General features: G+C 57.1%; 2 protein-coding genes across 2 annotated transcripts in view; one reads left to right on the forward strand and one right to left on the reverse strand.

The window, feature by feature from the left end:
* The window catches only part of RSPH14 (radial spoke head 14 homolog), a gene marked incomplete at both ends in the record, with an annotated part of 61432 nt that extends 52275 nt beyond the window's left edge, over positions 1-9157 (reverse strand). Inside the window, 3 exons of the mRNA XM_079718088.1 lie at positions 5121-5239; positions 7842-7944; positions 8959-9157. Of these exons, the coding sequence (XP_079574214.1) occupies positions 5121-5239; positions 7842-7944; positions 8959-9157 (421 nt within the window). The remainder of the gene's footprint in view (positions 1-5120; positions 5240-7841; positions 7945-8958) is intronic.
* A 5453-nt stretch (positions 9158-14610) lies between these two features.
* On the forward strand, positions 14611-26500 carry RAB36 (RAB36, member RAS oncogene family; the record flags this gene model as incomplete). Its single annotated transcript, XM_079717686.1, has 10 exons — positions 14611-14679; positions 17472-17563; positions 19275-19340; positions 19730-19831; positions 21836-21900; positions 23404-23459; positions 24321-24398; positions 24664-24754; positions 26069-26188; positions 26436-26500. 10 exons carry the CDS (start codon positions 14611-14613, stop codon positions 26498-26500), a joined length of 804 nt encoding a protein of 267 aa, XP_079573812.1.
* Between the last annotated feature and the right edge of the window lie 379 nt (positions 26501-26879).

A 26879-nucleotide genomic window follows, 5' to 3' on the forward strand; every position in this document is an offset into this window, starting at 1 on the left:
GAGCATCTTTAACTAAAAATACACAGTGAGAGGGAAATGGAAGGATTCTGCCTCTTGCCCAGATGTGTTCAAGGAGGGGAGGAGGCTTCCCTGGGACAGTGGTCCCCTCCCCGCCTCCCCCACAGTCTTTATCTGCTCCGGTTCTTCCTCTCACCAGCTGATCCCTCTGCTGACAGGACCGTCCCCATCCTCACGGCCCAAGACCCATCATCCCCTTGGGGCCCAGCACCCCAGGCCGTGGAAGAGCGCCCAGGCCAGGGTGAGGCGGGAAGGGGTGTTTGCACCGTCTGACCCGCCCCCTTCCCCTGCTGCTGCCTGAGCAGTGCCTGGCACGGGGGAGGCACGTGCTAAGCTGCATCCAGAGGTCCACAGACACGGCGTTAGCTGCAAGCCCAGGCCCAGCAGAGGGGACGGGGAGAGGGGGCTGGAGTTGGTGGAGGACGGCCCTGAGGGAAGAGGGTCCCCTTGCCAGAGGGGCAGGGTCACCACTGGGGGGGCCTCGTGCTTTGCTAAGTCTGGGTGGGGAGGGGGGTCTGCTGTCCGCCAAGGGCTGTCAGGCTGAGGATGTCCACCCCTCACCCTGTGCTCCCATGGACGCAGTGCCCCCATCTCTCTCCAGCCCCCAGTGGTGATGGCGGGATGCCAGGAATGCCCCCGCCACCTCCCCGCCCAGCCCTGGCTCCCTCCTCTGGGCAGGGAGGGCACCTGCCTCTGCCCACAGCCCAGCTGCACATGAATGGGGCGGGACAGCAGGACAGCAGGACAGTGGAGCTGCCCTAAAGGTGGGCCGGCGGCTCTCAGCGCCCAGCACTATGTGTGCCAGGCAGGGCCTGAGACCACCATCAGAGGGCCCGAAGAGTTGGGGACACTTCCAGGGGGCCCCCAAGTCCAGTTACAAAGGAATCCTGGGTGTCAGCCTGGAGCCCTCTCCTACAGGATGCTGTGTCCACACAGGGAGGAGACGGGTTCCTCCAGCATCCCTGGCGGCCGGTCACTCAGGGCCTGGAAGACAGGGTGCCTGGCGTTTGCCCCACGATCCCGGTTTCTCCTCTCCTGACAAGCAGGCCCAGGCCTGAGAGCTGGAGCAGCCCTGCTGGGCGGTGGCCGGTCCTGCGGCGCCCCCTGCTGGCCACTTTGGGAAACCACGCAGCCAGCTGGACCTGGCCGGGCGCCAGGGCCCAGGAAAGGTCTTGTCCCCACAGATACCCCAACACATGGGCGTGAAGTGCAGCAGGAAAACAGCCGACAAATAGTCCTTTAAAATCCTGCACAGAAACTGCTAAACCACCAGTATTTGTTGAGTGCCAGACACGTGCCCAGCACTCCGCCAGGTGCAGAGGGTCCTTCCGGTCGTGGCCGTGGATAGAGAACCCAGACCCATGACCACCAGCACGAGAGCTGCTGCGCCCTGCATGCAGACCATCCCAGAAGAGCCGCCGGCCCCCTGTGACCTGTTGCTCCCGATGGGCTTCGCTAGTGCCCAAGGCCCCACGCTGGTAAGAGCACAGCCCCAGAAGTAGATGCCCTCACCCACCCAGGCCCCCACTCACAGGCCCAGCGAGGACACCCCCAGGACACGGCTACACGGGCCAACCCAGGAGCTGCTGCGCTCAGGGCCCCCTCAGATGGTCCTCCTGGGGCACCTACCACACTTCATGTCCCCCTCCCTCCCTCCAGCTACCCACCCCCACCCCACCCACTGCTACCTACCCCTCCCCAGAGTGTCCCAGGCCTCCCTCTGGGCACGGACGAAGAGCAGCACCCAGGAAATCCTGTGATAAATCCTGTGATAAATCCTGCGATAAAGTGCAAACTACACCCCCCTGCTCCCCATGGTGAGCCTAGTGCTTGCGGATTCCAGCCTGTCCACCAGAACCCAGAATACCTAGAGCTTTTGAAATTAAGACAGTGTTGGGCTGGTCCAGGTACCTTCTCGGACTGAGTGTGAAAAGCAAAATTCTTTCACTTTTAGAAGAAAATATGGCAGGATACCTCCATGAGCTCTTAGCACCAAATTCTCTTAAACAACACCAAAAAAAAAAAGAAAAAAGTCACAAAGGAAAAGACTGATGAAACTCACTACTATTCAAATGAAAAACTGCTGGACCAATGAATAAACAAACAGAGAAAAGCCACGCAGATAGCCTGGGAAGTGATATTTGCAATATGTGTGACCAGCAAAGTGTTAGAATCTCGGATAAACGAAGCACTCCCTCAAATCAATGAGAAATGGAAAAAACAACTCAGCAGAATGGGCTCAGGCTCCTGGGAGGCCCCCGGCAGGAGAGGAGATGGAGGCGGTGCTAGGCAGAGAGAAGACGCCCCTTCCCAGCCTTGGGGGATGGCAGAGCCATAGGACAGCGACATTTACACGGCTTAGCACTCGGCCAGGCTGCCGGAGGGAGCACGACGGGCTCTCCCGGCTGGGAAGCAGTTGTGCTCTCCGGCCCCATGACGCCCTTCTCTGGGGAAGCCCTGGGGAAAACCAGCTCATGCAGGTCCACCGGACTGGAGTAAGTTCACTGAATGTAAGTACACACGTTCAAACAAGGGATGGGCAGGCTGGGGTTATAATCAGGAAATGGAGCCCGTGACACACGTGGGTACATTCCCAATGATAGCATTAGGTTTTTCAAGTACCAAAGGGATACATACAGCAAAATCCATTTAGAGAGTTTTTAAAACATGCAAGGCAAGATCTATATATAATTACACCTATGCCCCCTTCAGTGGAAGCGCAGAATCCTAACCACTGGACCGCCAGGGAATAATACAAAGACGTGTTGGGGATGAAGTCACCCACTATTGGTGGCTCCAGAGAGGGCAGGAGAAAAGGTGCTGGGTGGGGAAGGTTCACAGGGGACTGTATTTTTTTTTTTTTTTTTTGCGGTACGTGGGCCTCTCACTGTTGTGGCCTCTCCCGTTGTGGAGCACAGGCTCCGGACGCGCAGGCTCAGCGGCCATGGCTCACGGGCCCAGCCGCTCCGCGGCATGTGGGACCTTCCCGGACCGGGGCACGAACCCGTGTCCCCTGCATCGGCAGGCGGACTCTCAACCACTGCGCCACCAGGGAAGCCCAGGGGGCTGTATGTTTTTTTTTTTTTTTTTTTTTTTTTGCGTTACATGGGCCTCTCACTGTTGTGGCCTCTCCCGTTGCGGAGCACAGGCTCTGGACGCGCAGGCTCAATGGCCATGGCTCACGGGCCCAGCCGCTCCGCGGCATGTGGGATCTTCCCAGACCGGGGCATGAACCCGTGTCCCCTGCATCGGCAGGCGGACTCTCAACCACTGCGCCACCAGGGAAGCCCGGGCTGTATGTTTTTTAAGCAAAAATCTCAAGCAAATATGAAATATGGTTGAATGTTAAGATTTAGCAAATCTGGTGATGGTTCCTGATGTTCGTTATCATCATCTCTCTCTTCCCCTGAATGCTTACACAGGTCACAATAATTTTAAGAGCCTTGAGTGAGAACGGCAAGTCCCTTCTCTCCACACCCTGAGAAGGAATGTTCCTGAGTGGTGAGCAGAGACATCCATGGAGCTCAGCCCCAGAACTGGTCCTTTATGGAGACGCCCCGATATCCCAGGGGCCCTCAACCATGGTCGCCCAGGAGAACCAGCCAAGGTGCGTTCAAGGAAGATGTGGGCAGGGCCCACCAGGTGACATGGGATAGGGCCAGGAATAGGGTGGTCTTTTAAGAAGACCACCCGGGGTTCTGCTGTCCGGCCTGGCACACCCCGCCCAGCCCAGCTAGAGGAGGGTATGGTCCTGGCCGGGCAGCAACCCCAGCTCCCAGGGCTCTGCTCAGCCTGCCTCTCTGCACCTGTTCCCTTAGTCATTTCTCTCTGGGCCCTGATTTGGGGAGTGTTCCCGCCTGGTCCTCACTTCAGGCCTCTGGAGCAGGGAGTCCCATCAGCCTCAATGTCCCAGATGGGGAAGCAGCCTGTCTAGGGGCACACGGGGAACGAGGGGACGGCAGAGGGACCTGGTCTGTCCAACTCCTGGCCCGGGACATCTTAAGGCCCATGTCGGCCTTAAGGCACCCCCTTTAAGGCCTGATATCCTGCCTCTTGGAATGAGCCCCTCATTTAAAAATGCTCATTGTGTCTTGTGACAGGATGGGTGTCAACCTGACATGAATCTCAACCCTCCAGCTGCGGTCGGTCAGCGGGTGGCCATTACCCTGGACTCAGCATCAGATTAGCAGGAGCAGTCAGCTGAAGGGGACGGTGAGCCAGGGAGTGGGGTCTTTCATCCTTAAAAACGTGCCCTGGTGCTTCTCACAAGAGGACATTTACAGGGCTCTTGTCACCAGGGAAATACAAATGAAAACCAAAGTGAGACGCAAGCACACACCCACCATCATAGCCAAAAAATCAAGTGTGGGTGCGGATACAGAACGCCTGGGACCCTCATACGCTACTGGTGGGAGCGTAAATTGGCAAAACTCTTTTAGGAAGCCATTTGTAGTACCTTCTAAAGCTGGACATAAAGTTGCCCTGTGCCCAGCAATTCTCTCCAAGGCGTATCTCAAAAGAAATGCATACACATGTCCATCGAAAGACATTTGTAAGAATGTTAGCGACCACTGTATTCTCAGCTGCCACACACTAGAAACAGTTCAAACGGCCATCAGCAACAGAGGGGATAAACAAACCGTAGCACCCTCATATAGTGTGCATACCACACTGCAGAGCAAATCGGCAAAAATCAGTAATACACAACACACAACAGGGACGAAGAAGCTAGAAACAAAATACTACAGACTGTATGTTTCCACTTATGTAAAGTTCAAAGAGGCACAAACTAACTCATGGTCTTATAACCTGAAGACAAATCAGCCTGTTTACGTTTGGGTGAGGGGTGGTGACTGGTAGGGGCAGGTGCTGGCCATACTCTGCACATTTCTTCGTCTGGGTAGCGGTGCCCGGAAGTGGCAGGTTCACTTAGTACAAGTTAATCAAGCATTCACGTATGATATCTGCCTTTTTAACATGTATATGGTACCTTAATAAAAGCATAGCTTTTTAAAAAATAAGCTCTAAACTGTAATCGGCACGGCGGGCGCCTGACTGGGAGAGGAGGCCAAGGGCCACCGAAGCGCCCACGGTGAGCCTACCTGCAGGCAGCTGTGCCAGGTGCTTGAAGGCCAGGTGCAGGTTCTCCCGGCAGGCTGATTGGGGGTCGCTCAGCAGGAAGGACAGGGCGTGGATGACGTCATGCTCTAAAAAGCCATCTCTGGGGAAGAGAAGTGGGATTTAGACACAACGAACGTGCCAGGAGAGGATCCAATAAGAACCTAGAGGTGGTTGCCTGCCCTCTCGTCCCCCTGGAGCCTAAGCCCGTGCCGGCTGGATGGGACCGCATTCCTGCGGCCTCCGGAGAGAAGGCACAGGCTGGGGGTGGCCCTCACATCAGGTGAGAGCAGTGCGGCCTGAGTGGTGGAGGACGACTCCAGGCAACAGAAGCGCATAACCGACCTCCCCTGAGCAGCCGGGCTGAGCTGACCACTTCTCTCCACCTGCCGGGCACACACCTGTGGACTGTCCAGGGCAGCCACGTGCCTCCAAACCCACGTAGGCCTGTTAAGCTTCTTGTTATCATGATATAGATTCACTGAATATCAGGTAAGCCAATTCGATGGGAGGAGAGTTGGTGGTTTTTGTTTTTGTTTTGATTTCCTTATGAAAACAAAGGTGAATGTTTTGGGAAAACTCCAAAGTCAGTGTCTAAAAAAATAAAATAAATAAATAGGGCTTCCCTGGTGGCACAGTGGTTAAGAATCCGCCTGCCAATGCAGGGGATGCAGGTTCAAGCCCTGGTCTGGGAAGATCCCACATGCCGTGGAGCAACTAAGCCTGTGCGCCATAACTACTGAGCCTGCGCTCTAGAGCCCGCAAGCCACAACTACCAAAGCCCAGGTGCCACAACTACTGAAGCCCGCACACCTAGAGCCCGTGCTCCGCAACAAGAGAAGCCACCACAATGAGAAGCCCGCGCACTGCAACGGAGAGTAGCCCCCGCTCGCCACAACTAGAGAAAGCCCACGCGCAGCAACAAGGACCCAATGCAGCCAAAAATAAATAAATAAATTTATTTAAAAAATAGTGAGATGAATGTAAAGATTCTAGAAGGGTTTTGCATGCAGATTACTTCATTAATGTCTGAGTGCTTGCTCTACTTTAAAGAATCAAAGCTCCATGATGTTACAGGTGCTGGTTTAAGCAAAAAAGATGATGAGAAGCTCCATCCAGTGGGCCCATAGCCAAGAAGAGGCACACAGGGATTGGTGGCTGCCTAATGGTTTAGGGGTTTGGGGTTAAGATGAACTGTTTGAAGGGAAGATACAATTTCTTCCAATCCTGGCTTTTTAACCATTCCTTCTGATTAACCAACTAACTGCTGGGCCCAGTCACGTCTGGTGAGGGCTTCAAGGCTGCATCTCTCGAGGCTGGGGTCAGAACTAAATGAGAACTCAGAGCGGGGCCTGGCCCAGTGCCCAGCACACAGGAAGTGCCTGACTGTGCTCTGCCGCGAGGTCTGTATGAGTCGTTCTGGGAGAAGGAAATCACAGTGGGACCCCCAAGTTTCAGGGGCCTTCCCTGACCCCCGGTGTGAGGTGTCCGGGCCTCTTCACTCCACGTCCAGGCGCCCACTCCGAGTCACCCTGCTGGTAAGTCAGCTCTGTAAGCTGTAACTCCCCAAGGTGACAAGAGACCAGGCCCCTGGCTTCCACGCTCAACTGCTTCCCGTCACTCCTCGTGTGGGTCCAGGAAGGCAGGAGGTTTCAACATGGGCAGTCACTCAGGGCTTGAGGGGTGAGATGACCATTGAGCCCGGCAGATTTCAGAAGTCGGCCCCGGTCACTTCTGCCCTTTGTCCAGCGTGGTGTGCTGGAGTGAGCTGGGTCTTGGAGTCCTGGACCCTGGGCACACCGGCTGCCTGCTCCGGGCTCCTCCCCGCCCCTTGTGGTGGTGCTGGGAGGGACATTGGAGAACAGTGTGCCAGTCACATCAGGTCCTCAGTCAGTGACGGTTTCTGCACCTAGTCGCCCTGCTAAAGTGGCTACAGCCGGGAACCACCCCCCACACCTCCTATGAGGATAAACAGACCTACGGTCACCGTCACTGGGCTCGTAGTTTCCTGTAATCCCCAAGCTTCAAGCATCCCTCCTCTCAGCCTCCGTCACCCTCCCTGGGGTTACTCCTAATGCCCAAATCGGGTCCAGAAAGAGGAAAAAGGAGCAGGAAGAATGAGAGAAAGCCCTTTGCCAGATCTGTCTCAGATGAGAACAGTGAGACTCGACCAAGAGCTTTACCAGGTCAGAGCAGGAAAGGGCGGCCCTGCAGATGCCAGGTTCGAGCCCACTCCCCTGTTCTCCCCGGCACCCATCTGCCCTGTTTGGTGCAACACCTGTGAACTGGGGCGCTCACTGTGTCACCACCTCCCCACATGCACCCAGTTCATAGCGACCTGTTGGGCCAGGGCTGCGCAGGGATTGGGCTGGCCACCCCCCTCCCAGGGACCTGACATCAGAACCCAGAGAAGAAACGGGGAGCTGGGGGGTCGAGGGGACCGAGGAGTTGAGGCGGCCATCTGGAGGTGGCCCTGAGCAAGTGGGTGTGTGAGTTCCCAAAGACCACCCATCTGTGGGGAGAGGGAACCAGAGAGAGAGCGCCCGGGGCCACCCAAGCCACCACAGGGCTGACACTTCACGTGCATGAACTCATTTAACTCCCTGCTCCGCAAGCAACTCATTCAAGGTCGTTCAAGGGTGTGCCACCCAGGGGAGGGGTGCGGCTCCGAAGCGTGACATTGATACCCAGAGGCAGCTGCCCACCTGCCCACGTTGTGGGTGGCGATGATACAGAGCACCTCAGTGGTCCTGATGCGCACCAGGTCGTTGGTGTCCTTCAGCAAAGCTTTCAGGCTCTCCAGGCAGCCTACGGGCAGAAAAACCTCTGAACGTTCACTAAGCTCAGAAACCAGCTAACCTAGAAGTCGACAAGTGAGCCGATGTCCAGAACGAGAGCACCAGGGCTCTACTGTTTGGGAGTGTGAGGGCATCATGTGGGTGATGGAGTGTTTCAGAGTCACTGGCGGGGGCTCTGGGTGCTAGAAAGGCTCATCCCCCAGGACCCTGTCATCCAACCCCCCTCGTGAATCTCTGCACACATCCTCCCAGTCCTCCACGGGGTTCAGAAAATGCCCTTTGCATTTGGAGAGACTGGAAGTCAAATTCCAACCTTGTCACCCACTAGTCGTGTACCCTTGAAAGGGTTACACCTCAGGAAGCCAGACTGAGCACCTAAAAATCTTGCCTTATTTACTTATGGGGCAACCCTAGCTTCACACTGCTTCTCTCTGAGCCTCCATTTTCTTCTCTGTGGGTTGAGGCGGTTCCTTCCCTCCCAGGGCCAGTGCTTCGAGGACTAAGATAACACGGGCACTGCACGTATGGCAGTGCTGGCCCAGAGTTGGCTCATTAAATAGCAACCTTTTTTATTGAAGCTCCACCCGGCGAAGGAGGCCAGACTGGGACCGCTGCCACCATCTCTGGGATTAAACTAGCCCTTCAGATAAGGCTGGTGGGAGAGGTGGCAGTTCACTCATCGTGGGCCTGATCTGGGACAGGTGTAACCGTGCCACTAAAATCAACTCAACTCTTATGTGGGTAATTAAGAGAGTGGGACACAGTGGACACAGGTCCCCGTGTATGTGTGGTTTCAGTAAGGCCAGTGCCTATCTTCAGTGAGCCTTGCGGATGAGACAGATAAAGGCCTATTTGGTGGATGTGTGGCCACCGAGTTGAGTCATAGCAGAGGGGGCTGACCACTGGTGGTGTCCAGTTGAGGATGGACTGACCAGCTGGGAGGGATGCTGTGAAGGGGCCACCTCAAGCTGCTCTGTGTCTGTCCAGACCCCAGTCGTGGTCACTTGGGCTGTGCCACGCTCACCTATGCGGATGGCTGTATAGACGTGCTCGGGGTCGTGCATGAGGTCATACAGAGCCATGAGGGCTTTCTGCCTTGTCAACAGGTCCTCCGACTGCAGCTCTTCGTTCAGCTTGGGCAGCGCCCGGCAGCCGTAGGCAATGGCAGCCTGGGTGGGGTTGATGTCAGGGGGCAGGTACTTGGAGATCTGGGCGTGGGCCATCTTCCCACGCCTCCCACTCCTGCACAGGGCGGCTCTGTAGCTTTCAAAGTGAAGCTCTGCAGAAACCACTAATTAAAAGAACCCAAAAGTTGTCAACATTGCTACTGTGATTTGGCATTTTTACTTCCATTTTACAGATGAGCAAACTGAGAGTGAGAGCAATGAAGGGATTTGTTCAAGGCCACAGTGAAGCCCAAACTTCACAGTCAAGTGGCAGCCCAAACTACAAACTGCAGAGTTCTCCCGATACTTTATAGGCTGGGCCTTGGGACAAAGGCATTGAAAACACAAACTAAGCCAAATAAGCAAACACTGTATCAGCTCCATTCAGTGCTTATCTTGTGCCAGCAATACCTAATATCCAACTCAGCTACCCCAGGAGGAGGGGACTTCCATTACCCACATTTTATGAAGGAGGAAACTGAGGTTTAGGGACAACGAGCTGTGGAGGTCACAAACTAGGATAGGAACCAATGTTCAAATCTGGGTCTATAGCACATTCACCCATCAGGGACCCACAGTCGGATGCTTCCGGCACATCCATAGAGAAGGAAATAAGGTTAAAGTGTGATTTATTTTTATCACACACACACTTTGAGCAACTGTAGGCAGTGTGGCTTAGTAGTTAAGAATGGGCTCCAGACCCAAGCCAGTGGGTGGCCCTTAACAAGTTATTTCCTCTGTGTCTTTCTGCAGCTCAAAAGGGAGATGATAATAGCACCCACCCCCACCCCAACCCCCGACCCCCGCCAAGCTGCCATATTCGCTGAGACTCTTGAGCCTGGCTCACCAGGGCTCCAGATACTTTGGCTGAGTTATTATTAAGCTGATGGTGGTTGTGACCGCGTTTAGTGGCAGTGACAAACCCCAGCCTGTGGGAATCGACTCCACTAAGAGAGGTGAGCCGGACTCTGATTCCGGGCAACTGGTGACTAGGGAAGGAGGAGAGGGGGCCGGGCTGGAAGGGGGCCCAGCCGTTTGGGATCAGGTCTCCCCTCTCAGGAAACGGTGGGTGCCAGGGACAGGGGCCTACCCTCATCTAAGGGGTATGGGCTGCCTTGGGGTGGGAGAGCGCGGGGCCTGTTGACCAAGACTCGGTGGGTCTGGGGACCCCTGGCGCCTGGCCCCTGTCGGCCGCCTCAGACTCACCTGCTTCAGCGCGCAATGTTCTGTAGCGAACGCCCATTGCCAGGCGACCCGGTTGCCAGGCGACCCCGAGCGGCGTCAGCCACGCAGTTCTTGCACACTCGGCGCCCACCGCGCAGGCGCGAACATCCCCAGGCCAGGGCCGGCAGTAAAGTGGGGGTGGTGATATTTTACAGGGTTACTGTGGGGAACAAAGGCAACTCAGCTTTGTTCGTAGTGCAGAAGGGAAGTGTCTATGTGTGCCTTTCTCTGTACTGGGCACTTGGCACGCTGTTAATCCTCAGAGTAAACCTGTGAGGTGATAACATTCTCCATTTTACGGACAGGAACCTCAAAGAGGTTCAGTAGCTTCTGCTGAATCACTCAGGCCTGATCCCAGGACTGCTTAGCCCTGGTCCAGGCTCCTTCCTCGGCAGGCTGACTGGCTGGTGACGACACAGGTCAGCCCCTGCAGTGGACTCAGTGCACTGCTGGCCAGAGCAGTTGTTCTTGAAAGCAAGCCAGAGCCAGCCACCACATACACCAAACCCTCCCAGGGCTCCCCACTGGTCTCAGGACAGAGTCCAGACTCCTAGCCTACCGCTCGAGGCTCTGGGTGATGGCCTCCTCCACACATGCTGGATTCTTTCTTAATCCCCCAAATGGCTAACTCTTTCCTGCAGCTGGGCTGCTTGTAACACTATCCACTTCTTTGTTCTTCAGGACACAACTTGGTGTACTCTTCCACCAGGAAGCTGACCTTCTCCCCAACTCCAAATTAGCGAGTGATCCTATAGCTTAATTACCCCACTGGCACACTTCCCTCTTCTTATTCTCTACTTGCTTTGCTTGTCTGTTTCCCCCAACAGACTTCCCTGAGGGTGGAGGCCACTTCGGTCCTGGTTCCTTGCCTCCCCAGTGCCAGGAATATACCAGGAGGCCTTTCAGTAAGTGTAGAAGTGAATGGTTAATGGATTTGAGTCAAGCTTCATAATCAAAGCACTTTCACCATCTTGTGTGATCCTCACAACAAACCCTTGAAGTACATAGTCAGGTCCATTTTACACCAGAGTAAACTGAGGAGGAAGTTGAGCAACTCAGGGAAGCTCACCCTGAGGCCTGAGCCCTTAGCAGTGAAACTCACTAACAAAGACACCAGGCATCGGCCTCCAGCACATTTAACTCTGAAACGAAGGTAACTGACTTTGATCTGTGTGCCATGGACCCCATTTTGTGATGTGGATGTCTGCCCCTACTGCTGTCCTTCAAAGGACCAAGTCGTGAAGGGTCTGTCTAACCTAGAGCATCCTAGCTTTTTTACGAAGGTGGTGTGGAGAGCATTGGGCTGGGATTTAGGAAATCTGGGTTCCAAATCTAGTTCTAATTCATGAAGCAAATCCTTTGGAATGTGTGAGCCTTCATTTCCTTGCCTGTGAAATCAGGAAGCTGAATCAAGTAGATTCTCAAAGTTGGGAATTCCAGATCTCTCAGGATTTGGTTACAGAGAGTCTTTTTGTAAAATCGTCCTTCAATTTTCTGTTTTTCAATCTCCTTTTTATTATTTTTGCAAACACACACATAACATTCTATGTAGCATATATGTTAATTTGTGAGACATAAAAATATAATAAGCACCTGTGAATTCACCATTAGAACATTATCAGTGTCTGCATCCCCTTCCCTTGTCCCATACACGGTCCTCCTCTCCAAAGCTACCATCTCATTTCTGTGGTTACCATCTCACAAATGCCTCTGGAAGCCATCTAGCCCCACATGCCTCTCTCTGCAAAGAGAAACTAGCTCACAGAAGCTCAGTGACTCAGGTCAGCCTTTAAACAGCCATTAATTATGGAAATTAATGTTGTAGTGTGAGCTCTAGAAGCCAAGGCATATGATATTCAGGCATCATTAGGTTCAGAACTATGCAGATGAAGGTCAGGAAATGGAAGGCGTGTCCATTCCTTGTCACTGCAGGGCGATCAAATGCCAGTGCTACAGCAAGAGCCTTTTCTTATGCCATGATTGCAGAGAGGAGGAGGTGTCTATGGGAAAGGTATGAAGCACACGGAAATACATCAGGGCTAACCCAGAAGGGCCGAGATGGGAGATATTATTTTATTCTCTCTGTTCCAAAATGTTTATTTTCATTTGAATTATTTACCGAATAGCTGATATATGCACATAGAAGAAAATCCAAAAAGTATGAAAGTATAATGTCTCCCTCCCTCCTTGGTCCCCAGCCAACGGATCATCCTTATCTATGGCAACCACTGGAATCTTTCCATTGATAAACTAAATTTATACGAGTAAATACAATTCACTTACCTTTTAATGTAATGGCAGCATACTTCAAACAGTGTTCACCTTCTTTTTGTAAATGTAATATTTGTTCACTCATTTAACATTCACTCCATGCCTGCTTATGTGCAGGCACTGTTTCGCTGATGCAATAAATGGGGTGGACTATACACAAGAACCCCTGCTCTCATTGCGCTCAGTGGAGGGAGACATACAGTCAACATAAACAGCAAGTTATATAATGTGTTAGAAAATACTAAGTGCCTGGGAGAAATAGAGCAGAATAAGGGGTTGGAAGGATGCGGCAGTTGTAAATAGGATGCCTCATCTAGAGGTGACATCTGAGCAATGTGGCTATCTGGGGACAGAGCCTTCCAGGCCTAGGAGACAGCTGATGCAAGCACCCCGGTGCCTGGCGTGTTGGAGGAATAGCAAGGAGGCCAGTGGAGCATGTGTGGGATGGGGGTGGGGTGGGGGAGGGGGAAGCAGTAGGAGATGAGCTAAGAGAATAAATGGGGCAAATCACATGGGGCCTCTTGGGCTATTGTAAAGACTTTATTCATCTAAGAGCGATGAGGAGGCATTGGAGGGTTTGGAGCTGAGGACTGACATGATCTGATCTGTGTTTTAACAAGGGATCCCTGGGGGCTGCTGAACTGGGAATAGGATAGAAGCAAGGGTGGAAGCAGGGAGACCAGTTAAGGGGAGAGAAGATGATGATGGTTGGGACCATGGTGTGATCAGAGGAAGTAGGAGGGAGAGAGAAGATACTGGACAAATTTTCAGGGTAGAAGCTACAGGATTTACTGATAGATCAGACACTGGATGTGACGGAAGGAAGTCAAGGGATCTTGGAGCTCCCTCCCTACCAGATAACAAGAAAAACACGAAATATTTACATAACAAGAAAAAGATCACATTTGCTATATTATGAAAATAAGTACTTAAACACTTCACATAATTCCCTCCACGTTTGAACCACCACCCCTCCCCAGCCATGGTGACATCAGGGAGGCCAGGTGCGCAAGTCTCTCCACGGTCAGCCCCGCCCTGGCCCGCCCACCAGGCCCCGCCCTTGTTGCCATGGTGATCACTGGCGCTCGGGCCGCGTCCCGGAGTCTCCCGCGAGGCTCTGGTTGCTATGGTGATCGCGGCGCAAGGCGCTGGCGGAACACTTTTGGCTGTGAGCCCATTCCCCGAAGTCCCGGATTCGTCAGACGCCCGCCTGTCCCGCGTGGTGCTCGTTGCCACGGTGATCGCGGCCACTGGACCTTCCGGACTAGGCAGCGTCAGGAGCCTCTGCAGCCGCCGCAGGTGAGTCAGCCGCCCCTTCGGACTCACCCTCTCCCGCCCGCGTGATCCTCCGCCCACCTCCCACTGCATAAACTGAAAGCGGCCTGGGCCCAGGCCTCCTCGTTTCCTGACCGCACACCCCGGGCCCCCAGTGCTGGTCTGGGGAGAGACGGTCCGATGCGGAGGACCACAGGCCTCTCTCCGTCAAGGCCACCCAGTGGGGAGGGGGCGGGAGGGAGAAGGAGCCGGGGCTGTGGAATAGGCGGGAGGGGCCCGGTGCCGGCTGGGGTGGTTCTGGGAAAGGCCTGTGGGCTGAACCCTGAGGGCCCTGCATACCCAGAGCCTTTATCCCTTAAGGGGCAGGAGCGGGGGACCCCTCCCCACTCTACTTCCTCTGCCTGGGCTGTGTGCACAGCCTGGTGACTGTGCTCCCTCACTCAGCCCAGAGCTGAGTTCAGGGAGGGGCCACTCCTGGTGGACATCGGGCAGGAGACTCAGGTCTCCTCGACTCCCAGGCCAGGTGGCAGGCCTGGTACCCGCCTCCGTGCCCCAACACACACTGCCTGCAGATTGGAGAGATGACCCCTGGCATCCTGACATTCCTGACAGAGAAGAAGGCTTGGACCTGTTTTCAAAGCTACTGCAACGTTAGGCATCAGCTTTGGGGGAGTCCCCAGGGATTTGCACAGCTCCCTAACTCTCTTCCCCCTGTTGGGGCCACAGGACTCCCAGGAAGGATGAGGTCCTCTGTGATGCCTTTGGGGCCCACGGTGAGCCGGGACCGCGTCATCACCAGCTTCCCTAAGGTAGGGAGGCGTTAGGCCAGCCCTTGATATGTGCACTGCTCTCCGGACACCATGCCCTCATCCGGCTTTCCGCACCTCACTCACCACTGGAAACAAAGCAGGTGAATCGGGGAGGTCAGTCCCTCTCACTGACAGACCCCAGGGACTCAGCAGACTTCTTGAGAAGTGTGGCGTTGACTTGCCCAAGGTGGGCCAGCAAGTGAAAAGTGACACCAGGAGAAGGTGTGGCATGGATGTTAAGGGCACAGACTTTGCAGTCAGACTGTCCTGGGTGTGAATCCTGCATGTCATTAAGCTGTGTGACCGCGGGCAAGTTACTCAACCTCCCAGAGCCACTGGTACAGAAGGATAATTCCTCTGACATTGGGTGTCTGGCTCATGGTAAAAGGGAGCTCCCTTGCCCAAGTGTGGTCAGTGTTTTTCTCATTTTAATTATGACATTATCAAATAGCACTCCAGTTTCCTGACACCAAATCCAAAGTTCTCACCCCTTACCATTCTGCCTTCTGTCCTTGCTGGAAACTCACAGCTCTCTTCCATCTGTATTAAAATCCATTATTAATCACAGCAGGGGATGCAAATCTGCACAGCCTCCCAAGGGGGCAGTGGGATAATGTCTCCCAGCGCTTCAGATGCTCAGGGCCAGGCACTGCAGCAATTTGTAAAGTAGAAGTTCAGACACAACATAATGTCCTCGAGAGGGGGCCACTTAGACAGCAAAATGCTGCTTCTTGATACAGACTCGGGGAGGCATGAGCACCTCTCAGGGGCTGATGCACGATGACAGCCAAAGTAAGTTGTTGAGCACTACGTGTGAGAGAAGGAGCAGGAGAAAAGAAATGCACGTGTTTGCTTCTACATGCAGGGTATCGGGAAGGATGCTTAAGATCCTGCCATCAGTGCTTGGTGCTGTGTGTGGGGGGAGAAATCCTCTCTTTTGAGTCTTGAAATCTGTGTCCAGGCCAGTGGGGGAAGGAGGGTAGGCTCTGGTTATTTGGGGTCCACAGTCATTCCTCCTCCCCCTCTCCTGCCTTCCCCCCAACCCCGAGTTCTGTCTCCAACATGCACAGAGAAAGCCTCGGTGCCTTAGACCCGTGGACAGTGCCCCCAGGACTTTCCATTTCATCAGAGGCCCAGGCAGCTGCTTCTCTACTGAACTTGACAGTGGTGACTGGGGATGGCGGGGACTGGGGTTAAAAAGCCAAAGGAAGGGAAGTGTGATCGGCACAAAACAGTCCAGATCTCATGGGATGAAGGACCCCAGTTACAAAGTGGGATGAGGCTCAGAGAGGTAGGGAGGACTGCCTGAGGTCACACAGCTGGGCGTGGGGGAGCCCAGACTTGACCCAGCCGTGGCCGACTCCAGAGCTCTGACGTTTCCCCACCTTGGGAGGCAGGCTAGGGCATCCCTGCTTCCACAGAAGGTGAGATTCTCCCCCAGCTGCCTGTGGCCAAGTTCATCCCACACTCCAGGGCCACAGCACTTCAGACCTGAGCAATTCATGGTCAGATGAGGCCAGTCCTTCTTTCACCCCATGTGCCTCGGTTTCCCTCTGTGCACTTCCTGCCAGCCTTCCCTAGCACACTTCTCCAATCTGTCCCAAGTCCTGGGACCCCTCTACTGACCACCATGTCTTGGCTGGCTGCCAGCTTGACACTGACACGGAAGTGGACGGAAAAGCAGCCAGCTTTCCTGAGAGGTGGCCACACACCTTCGCGTGGCCAGGGGCCCTGGGCTGAGCGCTCGTCTGCACTGCCCACTTGCTCCTCTAGTGAGCAGACCAAGAGGTGCTGTGAGGGGTGTCCCCACCTTACAGATGAGGACATGGGCTCTGTGAGGTCCCGCCCTCACCCTTGGCCGAGCTCCTTCACCGTCCCTGCTGCCTTGGTCACACAGAGCCGAGGGGGCAGGTGGACCAGGGCAGAGCCGCAGGGACCCTGAAGGACAGAGGGGTGGCCCAGGGACCACAACAGAGCACAGCAGCCGTCTCCAGCATGGCCTGCTCCCACATCCTGGCCATGCCCCACACTTAGCCTTGGCCAATCTGACCGCAAAACGTAATGGTCACCTTTCATTTGTTTAATATCATTTCTTCTAATTATAGAACAAACCTGCATTCGATAAGTGTCATGGCGTGTTTGCTGAGCACTTAGTATGTATGTGCCAGACCAGCTCTGCGCTGGTGGCTTCACAAATATGACCTCGTTTTATGCCCCCAAGTCCCTGAGATTTTCCAGATGCAGAAATTGAAGTTCAGAGACATGAGGCAACTACACAGGGTCACACAGCAGCTGAGGGTGGACACAGGGGCCCTGCTCTTAGACCACTATCCAGTTCTGCCTTCTGAAAAATATGGAAGATGAAAGTGCCTTTCAGGACATTTTCCATGCACAGATATGCATATTTTTAAAACAAAAATGGCATCAGAGATCCGTAGAAGGTGTAGGAGGATTTTGGCGCTATAAGTGCCCTTACAGCCCACCCCTCCTCTCACTGGAAGAGGCCCAGAGGGGTCAGAGGGCTGATACGCCCGCAGCAAGGGCACAGCTGTCCCCAGCGGGACACAGCTCTCTGGATCCCCGCCTGGGCTCCCTGGTGTGTCCTGGTCCCACTGCTCATCCTCGGGGCTCACAAGACCCTGGAGCCTTGGGAGTCTCTGACAAGGTAGAGGACGGATGTGACAGAGGCTCAGGAAGGAGGGAGCTCTGGGTAGTAAGTCACACCTGCTGCCCGCTTGGCGAGCTTTGCAGGGTGATGTGCCCACCTGTCTGTCTCTCTGTCTTGTTTCCAGTGGTACACGCCCGCCGCCTGCCTGCAGCTCCGGGAGCACTTTCACGGGCAGGTCAGCGCTGCCTGCCAGCACAGGAATACGGGGACCATCGGGTGAGTGCCGGCTTGGCCAGGGGAGGGTGGGGAGGGCCGAGTGCACGTGTGGGTGTGTGGATGCACACGTGAGCCTCGTACACAGACCATGCGGGCGCCGCCACCCCATACAGGCCAGAGGAGCATCAGCCGTTTATCAGGCTTTACCTGCCGCACCTGCTGTAGGAACAGCTCCCCCCGCCTCGGTGAGGCCGGCACTGAGGTCTGAGCATGGGTGTTCCCTCCAGAAGCATTTCCTGCCCTTCAGGCCTCAGACTTAGTGTTGGGTCCCTGGGGTTTCCTCTGAGTCCCCACCACACCTGCCCCCTCACCCAGGCGGAGCGGGTGGCCCCCGCACCGTGCTCCTGAACTCCGCGCTGGGTTCCTCGCCAGGCCACATGCAGGAAGGAGAGGCACGTGTGTGCCCCGTCCCTGCCTCAGGGCGCCTGGCACTGCAGCACAGGTGTCCTGCCATGGTCACATCTTCTTAGCAAACAGGTGCGGTGTCCTGCTTCCGCCCTGCATCCTGAGGGGCTCATAGTCTGTTCAGGGAGAAGACTGAGCTCACAAGTCACATGGGGACAGTGAGGCCAGGATGGCCGAGGTGGCCATGGTCACGGGCTGAGCATGGCGGCGGCTGCTGGGGGAGTGCTGGTTCCACACGAGGGGCTTCCCACCAAGGAGCTCCCAACCCTTCCCCAGTGCTGGGAGGCCAGTAAACTGGGGCACAGGGGAACCCAGTGGCCCTGCGGCAGCACCTTTACTCCCCCTGAGAAGCAGAGTCAGGGCCACCTGCTCCAGAACTATCAGTGCAGGGAATTCCCTGGCAGTCCAGTGGTTAGGACTCGGTGCTTTCACTGCCGGGGCCTGGGTTCGATCCCTGGTCAGGGAACTAAGATCCTGCAAGCCTCGTGGGTGCGGCCAAAAACAAAACAAAACAAAACACCAGACGTGTACACACACACACACACACACACACACACACACACGTATAGAACTAGCAGTGCAGATGCAGCACCAAGGTAAGGGATGCAGGCAGGGGTACAGGGCCTGGGGCTGTGTGCCTGCCAGGACACCACCATCACCCTGGAGGGCGTTCCAGGGCCAGGCAGGCTGGGGGCATGTCGTGGACTCAGGTCTGCATGCCTGGGCCATGGCTCTAAGGTTCTCAGGCTCCCTGGGGAGCGGGGGCCCTGCTCACCTAGAGCAGCTACCCCTCCCTCTGTATGTGTCCTGCACTTGCACAGCATTCCTGGGACTGTGAGTCACGCCCAAACCACCAGCCTCCTCCACCTGCAGACAGAAACAGGGCACCTCTGTGTCACCTGGCGACTTGGTGCAGCTCACCTGGCCACGTCTTCGAGGGAGGGGCTGTGTCTACTCTGCTCCCAGGCAGCAGCTAGTTCTGGAGCAGGTGACCCGACTTGGACACAGCCCCACCTGGGGCTCTTCCCGCTGCTCCCTCAGCCCAAGACTCAGCCTCCCATGGTGCCCATTTGTGATTCTCACGGAGGGACGTGGACCCAGTGGGGTCAGGGGTACAGAGTCCCCAGAACAAATGCAGGTCCTCCTGCCCTCCCCTCTGAGGGCCAGCGAGGGGGACAGACTTCCCAGAGTGTGTCACAGGTGACCTGTCCGCATCACGAGTGGGGAACGCAGGGAAGGAGGGGCCCGTGCACGTGAAGATGCTCCCGTGACCGCGCCTGAGAGCACCATGCCGTACTCCTCACAGGCTCAAACTCTCCAAGGTGGTTGTGGTCGGCGACCTCTATGTGGGCAAGACCAGCCTCATCCACAGGTGCGCCACCGGCCCGGGAGGCTCCGTCACATGTCGTAGTGGAGACCATGTGGCTGCTGGGAGGGGGTGCAAGAAATCCGGGAGATGGTGGGTCCGTGGGGAGCGCGGCGTCCTAGGAGCCTGGCATTGGTCACACCATCCCCGGGGCCACAGGCTCCCCTCCCTGCCGGCAGACGCGGTACTTTTCACTGCCTTGACCCACTTGTTGGTCTCCTGCTGCCGCAGCCTCTCTCCGCACGGAGTTCCCGCTGGCAGCTCTGTCGCCCATGGCCTGTCTCTGTGGTCCGTCTCCATGGCCGTCACCACCTGGTCTTCTCTGAGGGCGGGCTGTCACTGTCAGGAGTGAAGCCTCCACACGCGGCCTCTGATGGCTTCCTCGGCCCCCACAGGTTCTGCAAGAATGTTTTCGACCGTGACTACAAGGCCACCATCGGGGTGGACTTTGAGATGGAGCGCTTTGAGGTCGCCGGGATCCCCTTCAGCCTCCAGATGTAAGTCACCGTGCCTCGCTTGTTTCCCATCATATGGTTGTGGAGGGCTTCACGGAGACGCCGGGGAGACCCCGGGGAAGGCCTCGGCGAGCGGACAGGAAGCCCTGGGCAGTTCTGTGAAGCTGGGCTCTCTGCTGCCCCAGTCCCCGCAGCCTGATGTGCCCGCCCCTGCCCCCAGCCTCCCCTGGTGCTCCCCACGGGCCCTCTGTGATCCCATTTGCCAGGCCAGCAGCGCAGCCTCCGGCAAGTCACTTCAGCCCTCCAGCCTCTGTTCCCACCTGGAAAACGGGGCCAAAACCGTTCCCTGCGTGCTGGGCTCTAGCAGAGGCCACACGGTCCACAGGCCTTACTGGGGCCTGAACACTCCCCCGTCTCTCTCCCTCTGTCTGTGTGTCTGTCTCCTCCCTGCCAGACCCCACGCCTTGGACTCTCAGGGACACACACACCCCCCCACCCCCGGCTTCGGCCCCTCCCCTCTAGTTTCCCTCAGAATAGCCCAGGGTCTCCCCCCAGCCTCACGCTTTCCCACCAGAGCCCCTCTCCTCCGGCACCTGCTGGTCTCCAGCCTAGCCCTCTCCTGCGTGGCCGCCCCTGCTGGCATTCCCTGGGCCTCTGTCTGGTCCCCTCCTCCTGCGCTCTCCCTGGTGCTCACCCCTGCTCCCTGGATTCGCTCCTCGGGCCTCCATGCCCCGGGCTGGGCCTCAGATCGCGGTGATCACGGTGGAGCTCGCCCCCTTGTGGACTTCAGCTCCTAATGTGTCGAGACAGTGCCCGCTCCTCTGAGACCAGCCCCAGTGCAGTCCTAGAGCAGATGGTACCACAAAACCTCGCCCAAGGGGGTGTACAGGGTCAGACCAGAGCAGAAGAGGCTGTGAAGACGCAGGGCTACAGGACCGAGGGGATGAGGAGGCAGGAGAGTGAAGCAGCACAAGCTGCTGGGGGCAGCCTAGCTGGAGCTGCGGAGGGCAGCTGTGTCTAATTAGAGGGCCCAGGAGGAAGCAGGGGGCTCTCCCAGCTCAGCCTCTCCTTGTCCTACACAGAGGCCATTGCCAGCCAACCAACTGGCCCCACTGCCAGGCCACCCTCCCAGCTCCCACCCAGAGTATTCTTCAGAAGTGGAAATGTGAATGAATTAATGAAAGAGCCAAACAGTTTTGCATCATGCTGGATCACTTGGAAAAATTTCAGATTATTGGTGTCTTGTTCATGGCTTGTCTACTTGTTAGTTTACTGAGAAAACTTAAATTTTGATGTGTTGATTTTTAAAAAGGGTGGATTTTCAGACTCAGCCCTGCATTTTGACCTACAGCCTTGTTCTAAACCAGGGCAAGTAGATCTCAGCCGGTAACTTCCTCTATCTTTACTGTGCCCATGGCAGACATCATTAATCAATTGTTGCATTTTTTCCCATGGAGCCAGGGCTCAGCTCCTCCAGAGAGCCAGAGCCAACTGATCAGAGAAGCAAACCATGTCCTTGTTAGACAACGCACCCCACCCAGGGAGCTGAGCGTCCCCTCCACTGCCATGGGGAAGGTGGAGCCACACCCCAGTCACACATGAGCAAGTGGCAGAGCCCCAGTCCCGTTCCCGGGGTCACCTCTACAGGTGGACTTTCACATCTTGAGAGCAGCCACATCAGGGAGCACATTCTCTTTTTTATGGCACAGTTGGAAGGGACTGAGCTACAGCTCCATTCATCTGGGCAGTGGAACTGCTAAGGCCGTGCCCTTCCCTGTGAGCACAGTGCATCCAGAGAGGGGGTTCCCCATGGGCGCCCAAGGAAGGAATCATAAGGAGTTGGGGGTGGGGCTGGCTGGCTGGCAGCAGGCACTCTGTGACACCCATGCAGCTGGTGCGGGCACGTGGGTCTCCGGCCCAGGGCCCCACAAGCCTGCTGGCTGTGGACACTGTGATCAGTGGCTTAACCTGCCACCACCTCTCCATTTCCCTTTTTCTCTCTCTCTCCCTCTCTCTCTCTCCCCCTCCCTCTCGGTCACGGCACAGCTGGGACACAGCAGGACAGGAGAAGTTCAAGTGCATCGCGTCTGCCTACTACCGGGGTGCCCAGGGTGAGCAGCCGGGTGACGGCAACAGTGGGGCCTCAACCATGTGCAGCAGGGGCCCCCCGTGAATTCCCTGCCGGGCGCACAGCGAGATGCCCAGGTCTTCCGTGCAGGCACCAAATCTGTCCTCTGAGAGCCACTGAGGAAACATGGGGCTGGTCCTCGTCTTCCAGCCGGGCCCAGGCCAGCCTCGGCAGCCACGCGCTTTAGGGACCCATGGTAGTGGGTGCGACCTGAAAGTCTCAGCCCCAGTTTCAGCTCAGAAAGATGCTCAGAGTGGGGAGTACTTGTGCAGAGACCCCAGAAAGAAGAGCAGAGTCAACTTAGGAGCAGGGGGGCGGGGCTTGGCTGGAGGGGAGGAGTGGAGGTGGGCCCCCAGGTGGGGGCCAGCGGGGCTCCTCGCCCACCACATCCTTGTTGAGGGCGCCCCAGCCCTGGGCAGGCCTCCCGGTCAGCAGGCAGTGGCAGCATAAGCCCCCTCCTCTGACCAGGAAGAAGAGAGAAAGGGTTTCAGTGAGAGGTAAGAGCAAGCGGTCCGAGGCATCCAAACCAGACTCAGATGATGAGGTACAGTTAGGTCCACTCAGTACTGGTGTTAAAAGTCACATTTTCACTAAGGTTTGAAAAAAGCAAAAACAGGAAACCACGAGCACCTCGGCTGTGGATTGGAATAACAGCTCTGCCACATCTGCTGTGGCCTCTCTTCTCGGGGGGATGACACCCCCTGGGAGTAAGGCGTGAGGCGCCTGGCACAGCCCTGCAGACAGCAGCCCGGCCACAGTCATCACCACCATCAGCTTCCTCCTTCACTTCTCAGCCCCTCTGCCAGGGTGGGGCGCGTGGGTGGGCCTCCTGAAGCCTTCAGCCAAGGGGCGGAGGGAGGCCCACATCCAGCCCTGCCCACACCCCTGGGGCCAGAAGAGAGCAGGCCCTCTGGAATGCTCTCCACATGGGGCCACCCAGGGCACAGGGGACCAGACACGGCAGTGATGAGAGGAGCTGGGGGGAGGGGGCTGCATCTCCCAATTTCCTGCCCACCCTGCTCCTCAGAAATTGTTCCCCTGAAGCTGGTCGTTGCTAATCGCCCGCACGACCATAGCTGCCAGTGGGGGAAAGTCTGCCCCATGTCAGGCCCTAGGCCAAGAGCTTTAAAACAGCTGCTCCAGCTTAGTCTTCAGAGCTACCCTGAGAGCTAGAGGTAGCTGTGGTCCTCACCATGTCACAGACGAAGGCTGAGGCTCTCAGCGTCAAGGCCTCACCCGCACTCCCTCAGCCGTAAGAGGCAGAGGGGAGATTTGAACGCAGGGGCTCACCTTGCCTCCCTGGAGCCCCCTGTGGCTGGGCCGCTGGGTGTGGATCAGAGTGGGGGGCTGGGTCCCCAGGGCGGCCATGGGTGTCTCCCTCCCAGCCTCCGTCGTCCCCATCAGTTCCGCGGGAGCCCCCTTGTCACGCCGTGTTTGCCTCCCCCGTCACTGACCGGCTCCTGGCTCCCCCCTCCACCTCATGCAGTGATCATCACGGCCTTTGACCTCACTGACATGCAGACCCTGGAGCACACCAGGCAAGTCTGGGGCTCTGCAGCCCCCGTGGGACCCTTGGGCCCAGAAAGCTACCTGGAGGGCTCCCTAAACCTGGGCCATGAGCTGGGCCCCTGACAATGGGTACAGGTGACCAAGCTTGCTGGTCAGCACCTGCCACCCACGGGCCGATGACTGTTGGCTACCTTTTTATCCTTCAAGATCTGCAGCTACAGCAGAAGGCAGGGCAGAATGGCGCATGCTGGCTTCAGTGCTCTGCTGTTGTCATCTTGAAAGCCTTACTAATTTGTGGCGAGGGGCCTGGCATATTCACTTCACCTGGGCCCTGTATCTGGGGACACAACTGGGCACTTGCTCTCTCAGGCAGAGATCTGGGCAAGAGCCGGAGGTTGGGAATTCCCTGGTTGCCTAATGGTTAGGACTCCATGCTTTCAGTGCCATGGTGCAGGTTCGATCCCTGGTCAGGGAACTAAGATCCTGAAAGCTGCACAGCACGGCCCAAAAAAAACCAAAACTTTTTTTAATTAAAAAAAAAAAAGAGCCAGGGTTCATCAACTGACGGACCAGAGCCCCTTCACCTTGCTTTTGTTTGGGGTGTTCACAGCCGCATCTCCAGCCCTGTGAGGGGGGCCAGGCTGGTCACTCCAGGTGGTGACAGTGCAGGACTCACCCAGGGTGAGGGTAGAGCCGTGGCCGGGACGGGGCCTTCAGCTCCCCCTACAGCGCCCCTGCATCCCCACCCACCCGAGGCCCCCGAGGCCAGCTCGGGTCAAGCTCCCTTCCTTGCAACCCCCAGCCCTGGGAGGACCTGGGCTGCACCCCATCCCAGCTTCCTTGGCCCCTGGGGGGGTGGGTGCCGTCTCTGCCTGTCCCCCATGTTCCAGGCAGTGGCTGGAGGACGCGCTGAGGGAGAATGAACCAGGCGCCTGCTTCCTGTTCCTCGTGGGGACCAAGAAGGACCTTCTGGTGAGCGGAGCGGGTCAGGGCCAGGGGCGGCCTCGGGAAACGCGACCCCTTCAGCCTGGGCTTGCGGAGCAGAGGGTGACTCGGATGTGCCTAGGTGGGAACTTGCAGGCGGGGGTCTGAAAGCAGGGGCACTTGGTTCCCAGTGCTCAGGGCTTGTCCCATCAGGGAGGGACGTTGGCGCTCAGACTCGCCTGGGACCGCCGGGCTCACCTGTGGGCAGGTGCCGAGGTCCGGGGAGCTGGGTCAGCAGGGCCGCTTCTCCCAGTCAGGGGCCGCGTGTGAGCAGGCGGAGGCGGAGGCCGTGCGCCTGGCCAACGAGATGCAGGCCGAGTACTGGTCCGTGTCGGCCAAGACCGGTGAGTGGGCACAGGGCTGCCGCCGTGGTGATCAGGGGTGGGGGCCCTGCCCTGGATGGGAGGAGTGGCACACCTGTGTTCTCTAGTGAGACCCCCACGGCCGCTGTGGGGCACATCCATCCCGTCCCTGTGAGGTCACGTCCAGAGTCTCGGGGAGGCAGTGGTGGGGCTGGGGTTGGAACGCAGCCTCACCTGTAACCACACCATCCTCCTGCCCCTGACCTGGTACAGGTGGGAGGGGCCAGTGACCAGCTGTCCCTCCCTTCCCCAGGTGTCATCATAGAAGGCACTCAAACATCCCCCACGGCCCCCAGCCCTCCCCAACACCCCACCCAGTCTGCCCCAGCCTCGCTGGGTCCTCGGCCCCTGAGCTGCCCTCGCCTACGGGCACTGCTTACCCCGGCCCCCAACGCCTCTGAGCCTCATCATCCTCATCTGGGAAGTGGGGTGTTGCTGTCAATCTCGTTTTATTTTTAATGGAAAAACATGTTTTAAATGATAAAAGCCATATGATTCACTGAGGAAAAATGAGAAAATGCAGAGAAGCAAGGAACAGATTTTGAAAACAGGTTGTTGGAGGGATGAAATGAAATAACTTCCAGTGCCTGGGGCACAGTAGGCCCCAAGGCTGTGGGGACTCGGGAATTACACCTGGGAGTCCTTACCCTGGGCGAGGGGCCACCGTGGACACCTGCCCAGGGGTTGGGTGAGGCAGCAGGAGTGTGAGTGGAAGTACCACCTCCAGCCCAACACAGAAAGGTGGCAGCCCCCATGTCCAGTTCCCTCTGCTCCTTCCTGACGGTGTCCCTGAGGCTGTGAGAACCCACCCTCTTATTGGAGTAACAGCATGTTCCCTGAGAGCTCCCTATGGGCCAAGAAGGACTGCCCTGTGCGGTGGTATAGGTTGTTAACTGCACAAGGGCAGCATGTGTGTCGGGGGCTGGGCCCTGTGCGCAGATGGGTGGTCTTGTCCTCCTGGCGGAGGAGGCACAAAGGCCCCACATGGGGGCCAGTGGCTCTAATCCTCATGGCTGCCCACTGGAGAGGTGCTCAAAGGTTACAGGAAAGCAGGCCCACACTGCTCAGTGCCTGGCCCACGGGTGCTCAGTAGCAATTGATTGGAAGAGTAGATGCTGGGAAACCAAGGTTTAGAGATTTTCAGGAGCGGCCAGGGCAGGTGGCCAGGGTGGGGAGCCTATCCCCTGCACAACGGGGGGGCTGTCCTGGCTCCCGCACCGCTGGCTCCCCCACCCCCCAGTGCATCCATGGGCAGGGGCAGAGGTGGCCGGGGTCATGGCTGTCCCGTGCCCACAGGGGAGAACGTGAAGGCGTTTTTCAGCCGCGTGGCCGCCCTGGCCTTCGAGCACTCAGTGCTGCAGGACCTGGAGCGGAGGAGCAGTGCCCAGCCGCAGGTCGGCGACGGGGACATCATCCGTACGTGCAGGTGATGGGCCGGGCTGGGGAGAGGCTTGCAGCCTGAAATCCGCGTCCACCACCCTCTGGCCCAAGACTCGACCATTCCCTTGGCTTGTCGCCCTCTGCTCTTGGCTCCTGGCTTCCCCTTCCCCCATCCCTCTGACCTCCAGCCTGTAGCCTCCCTGCCCACCTGCCAGCTCAGACGCCCACCCCCATCAGCTGCAGGTGCCTGGTTGATGCCAGGTGACTTCTCCCCTCATTACAGGGATGGAGGGACATCCACCCGAGACCCAGGACAGCAAGAGGCCCTCCAGCCCAGGTTGCTGTTAGCTGAGCCTGCGTCAGAGGCCTCCACTGCCTGCATGCGTGTGGGCAGTGCCTCCTGTGACCTGGAGGGTGACATGGAACACCCACCGTGCTGAGCCCCAGGGCTCCGCCTCTTCTCTTTAGCGGGTCGGGAGCCAGGGAAGGCCCCCAGTGGCTTCCCACGGCCCCATGCTGCCCAGCTGGTGGGGGCACTGAGGCTGTCATCTGGAAGGCCAGTTGCACTTACAGAGTCACCCGACAGCCCCCCGGCCCCGGGAGGCTCAGGACCACAGGCACGGACACGTGCCCCCAGGCCCACGGCGCTCGCCCTGGGCACAGTCAGCATCCCCCTGGGCCTCTTCCCCACTTTCCTGGGTCGGCCTCGGAATCCTCCTCATCTCGG

Source organism: Hyperoodon ampullatus, assembly GCF_949752795.1.
Source record: "Hyperoodon ampullatus genome assembly, chromosome: 13".
NCBI lineage: Eukaryota > Metazoa > Chordata > Mammalia > Artiodactyla > Ziphiidae > Hyperoodon > Hyperoodon ampullatus.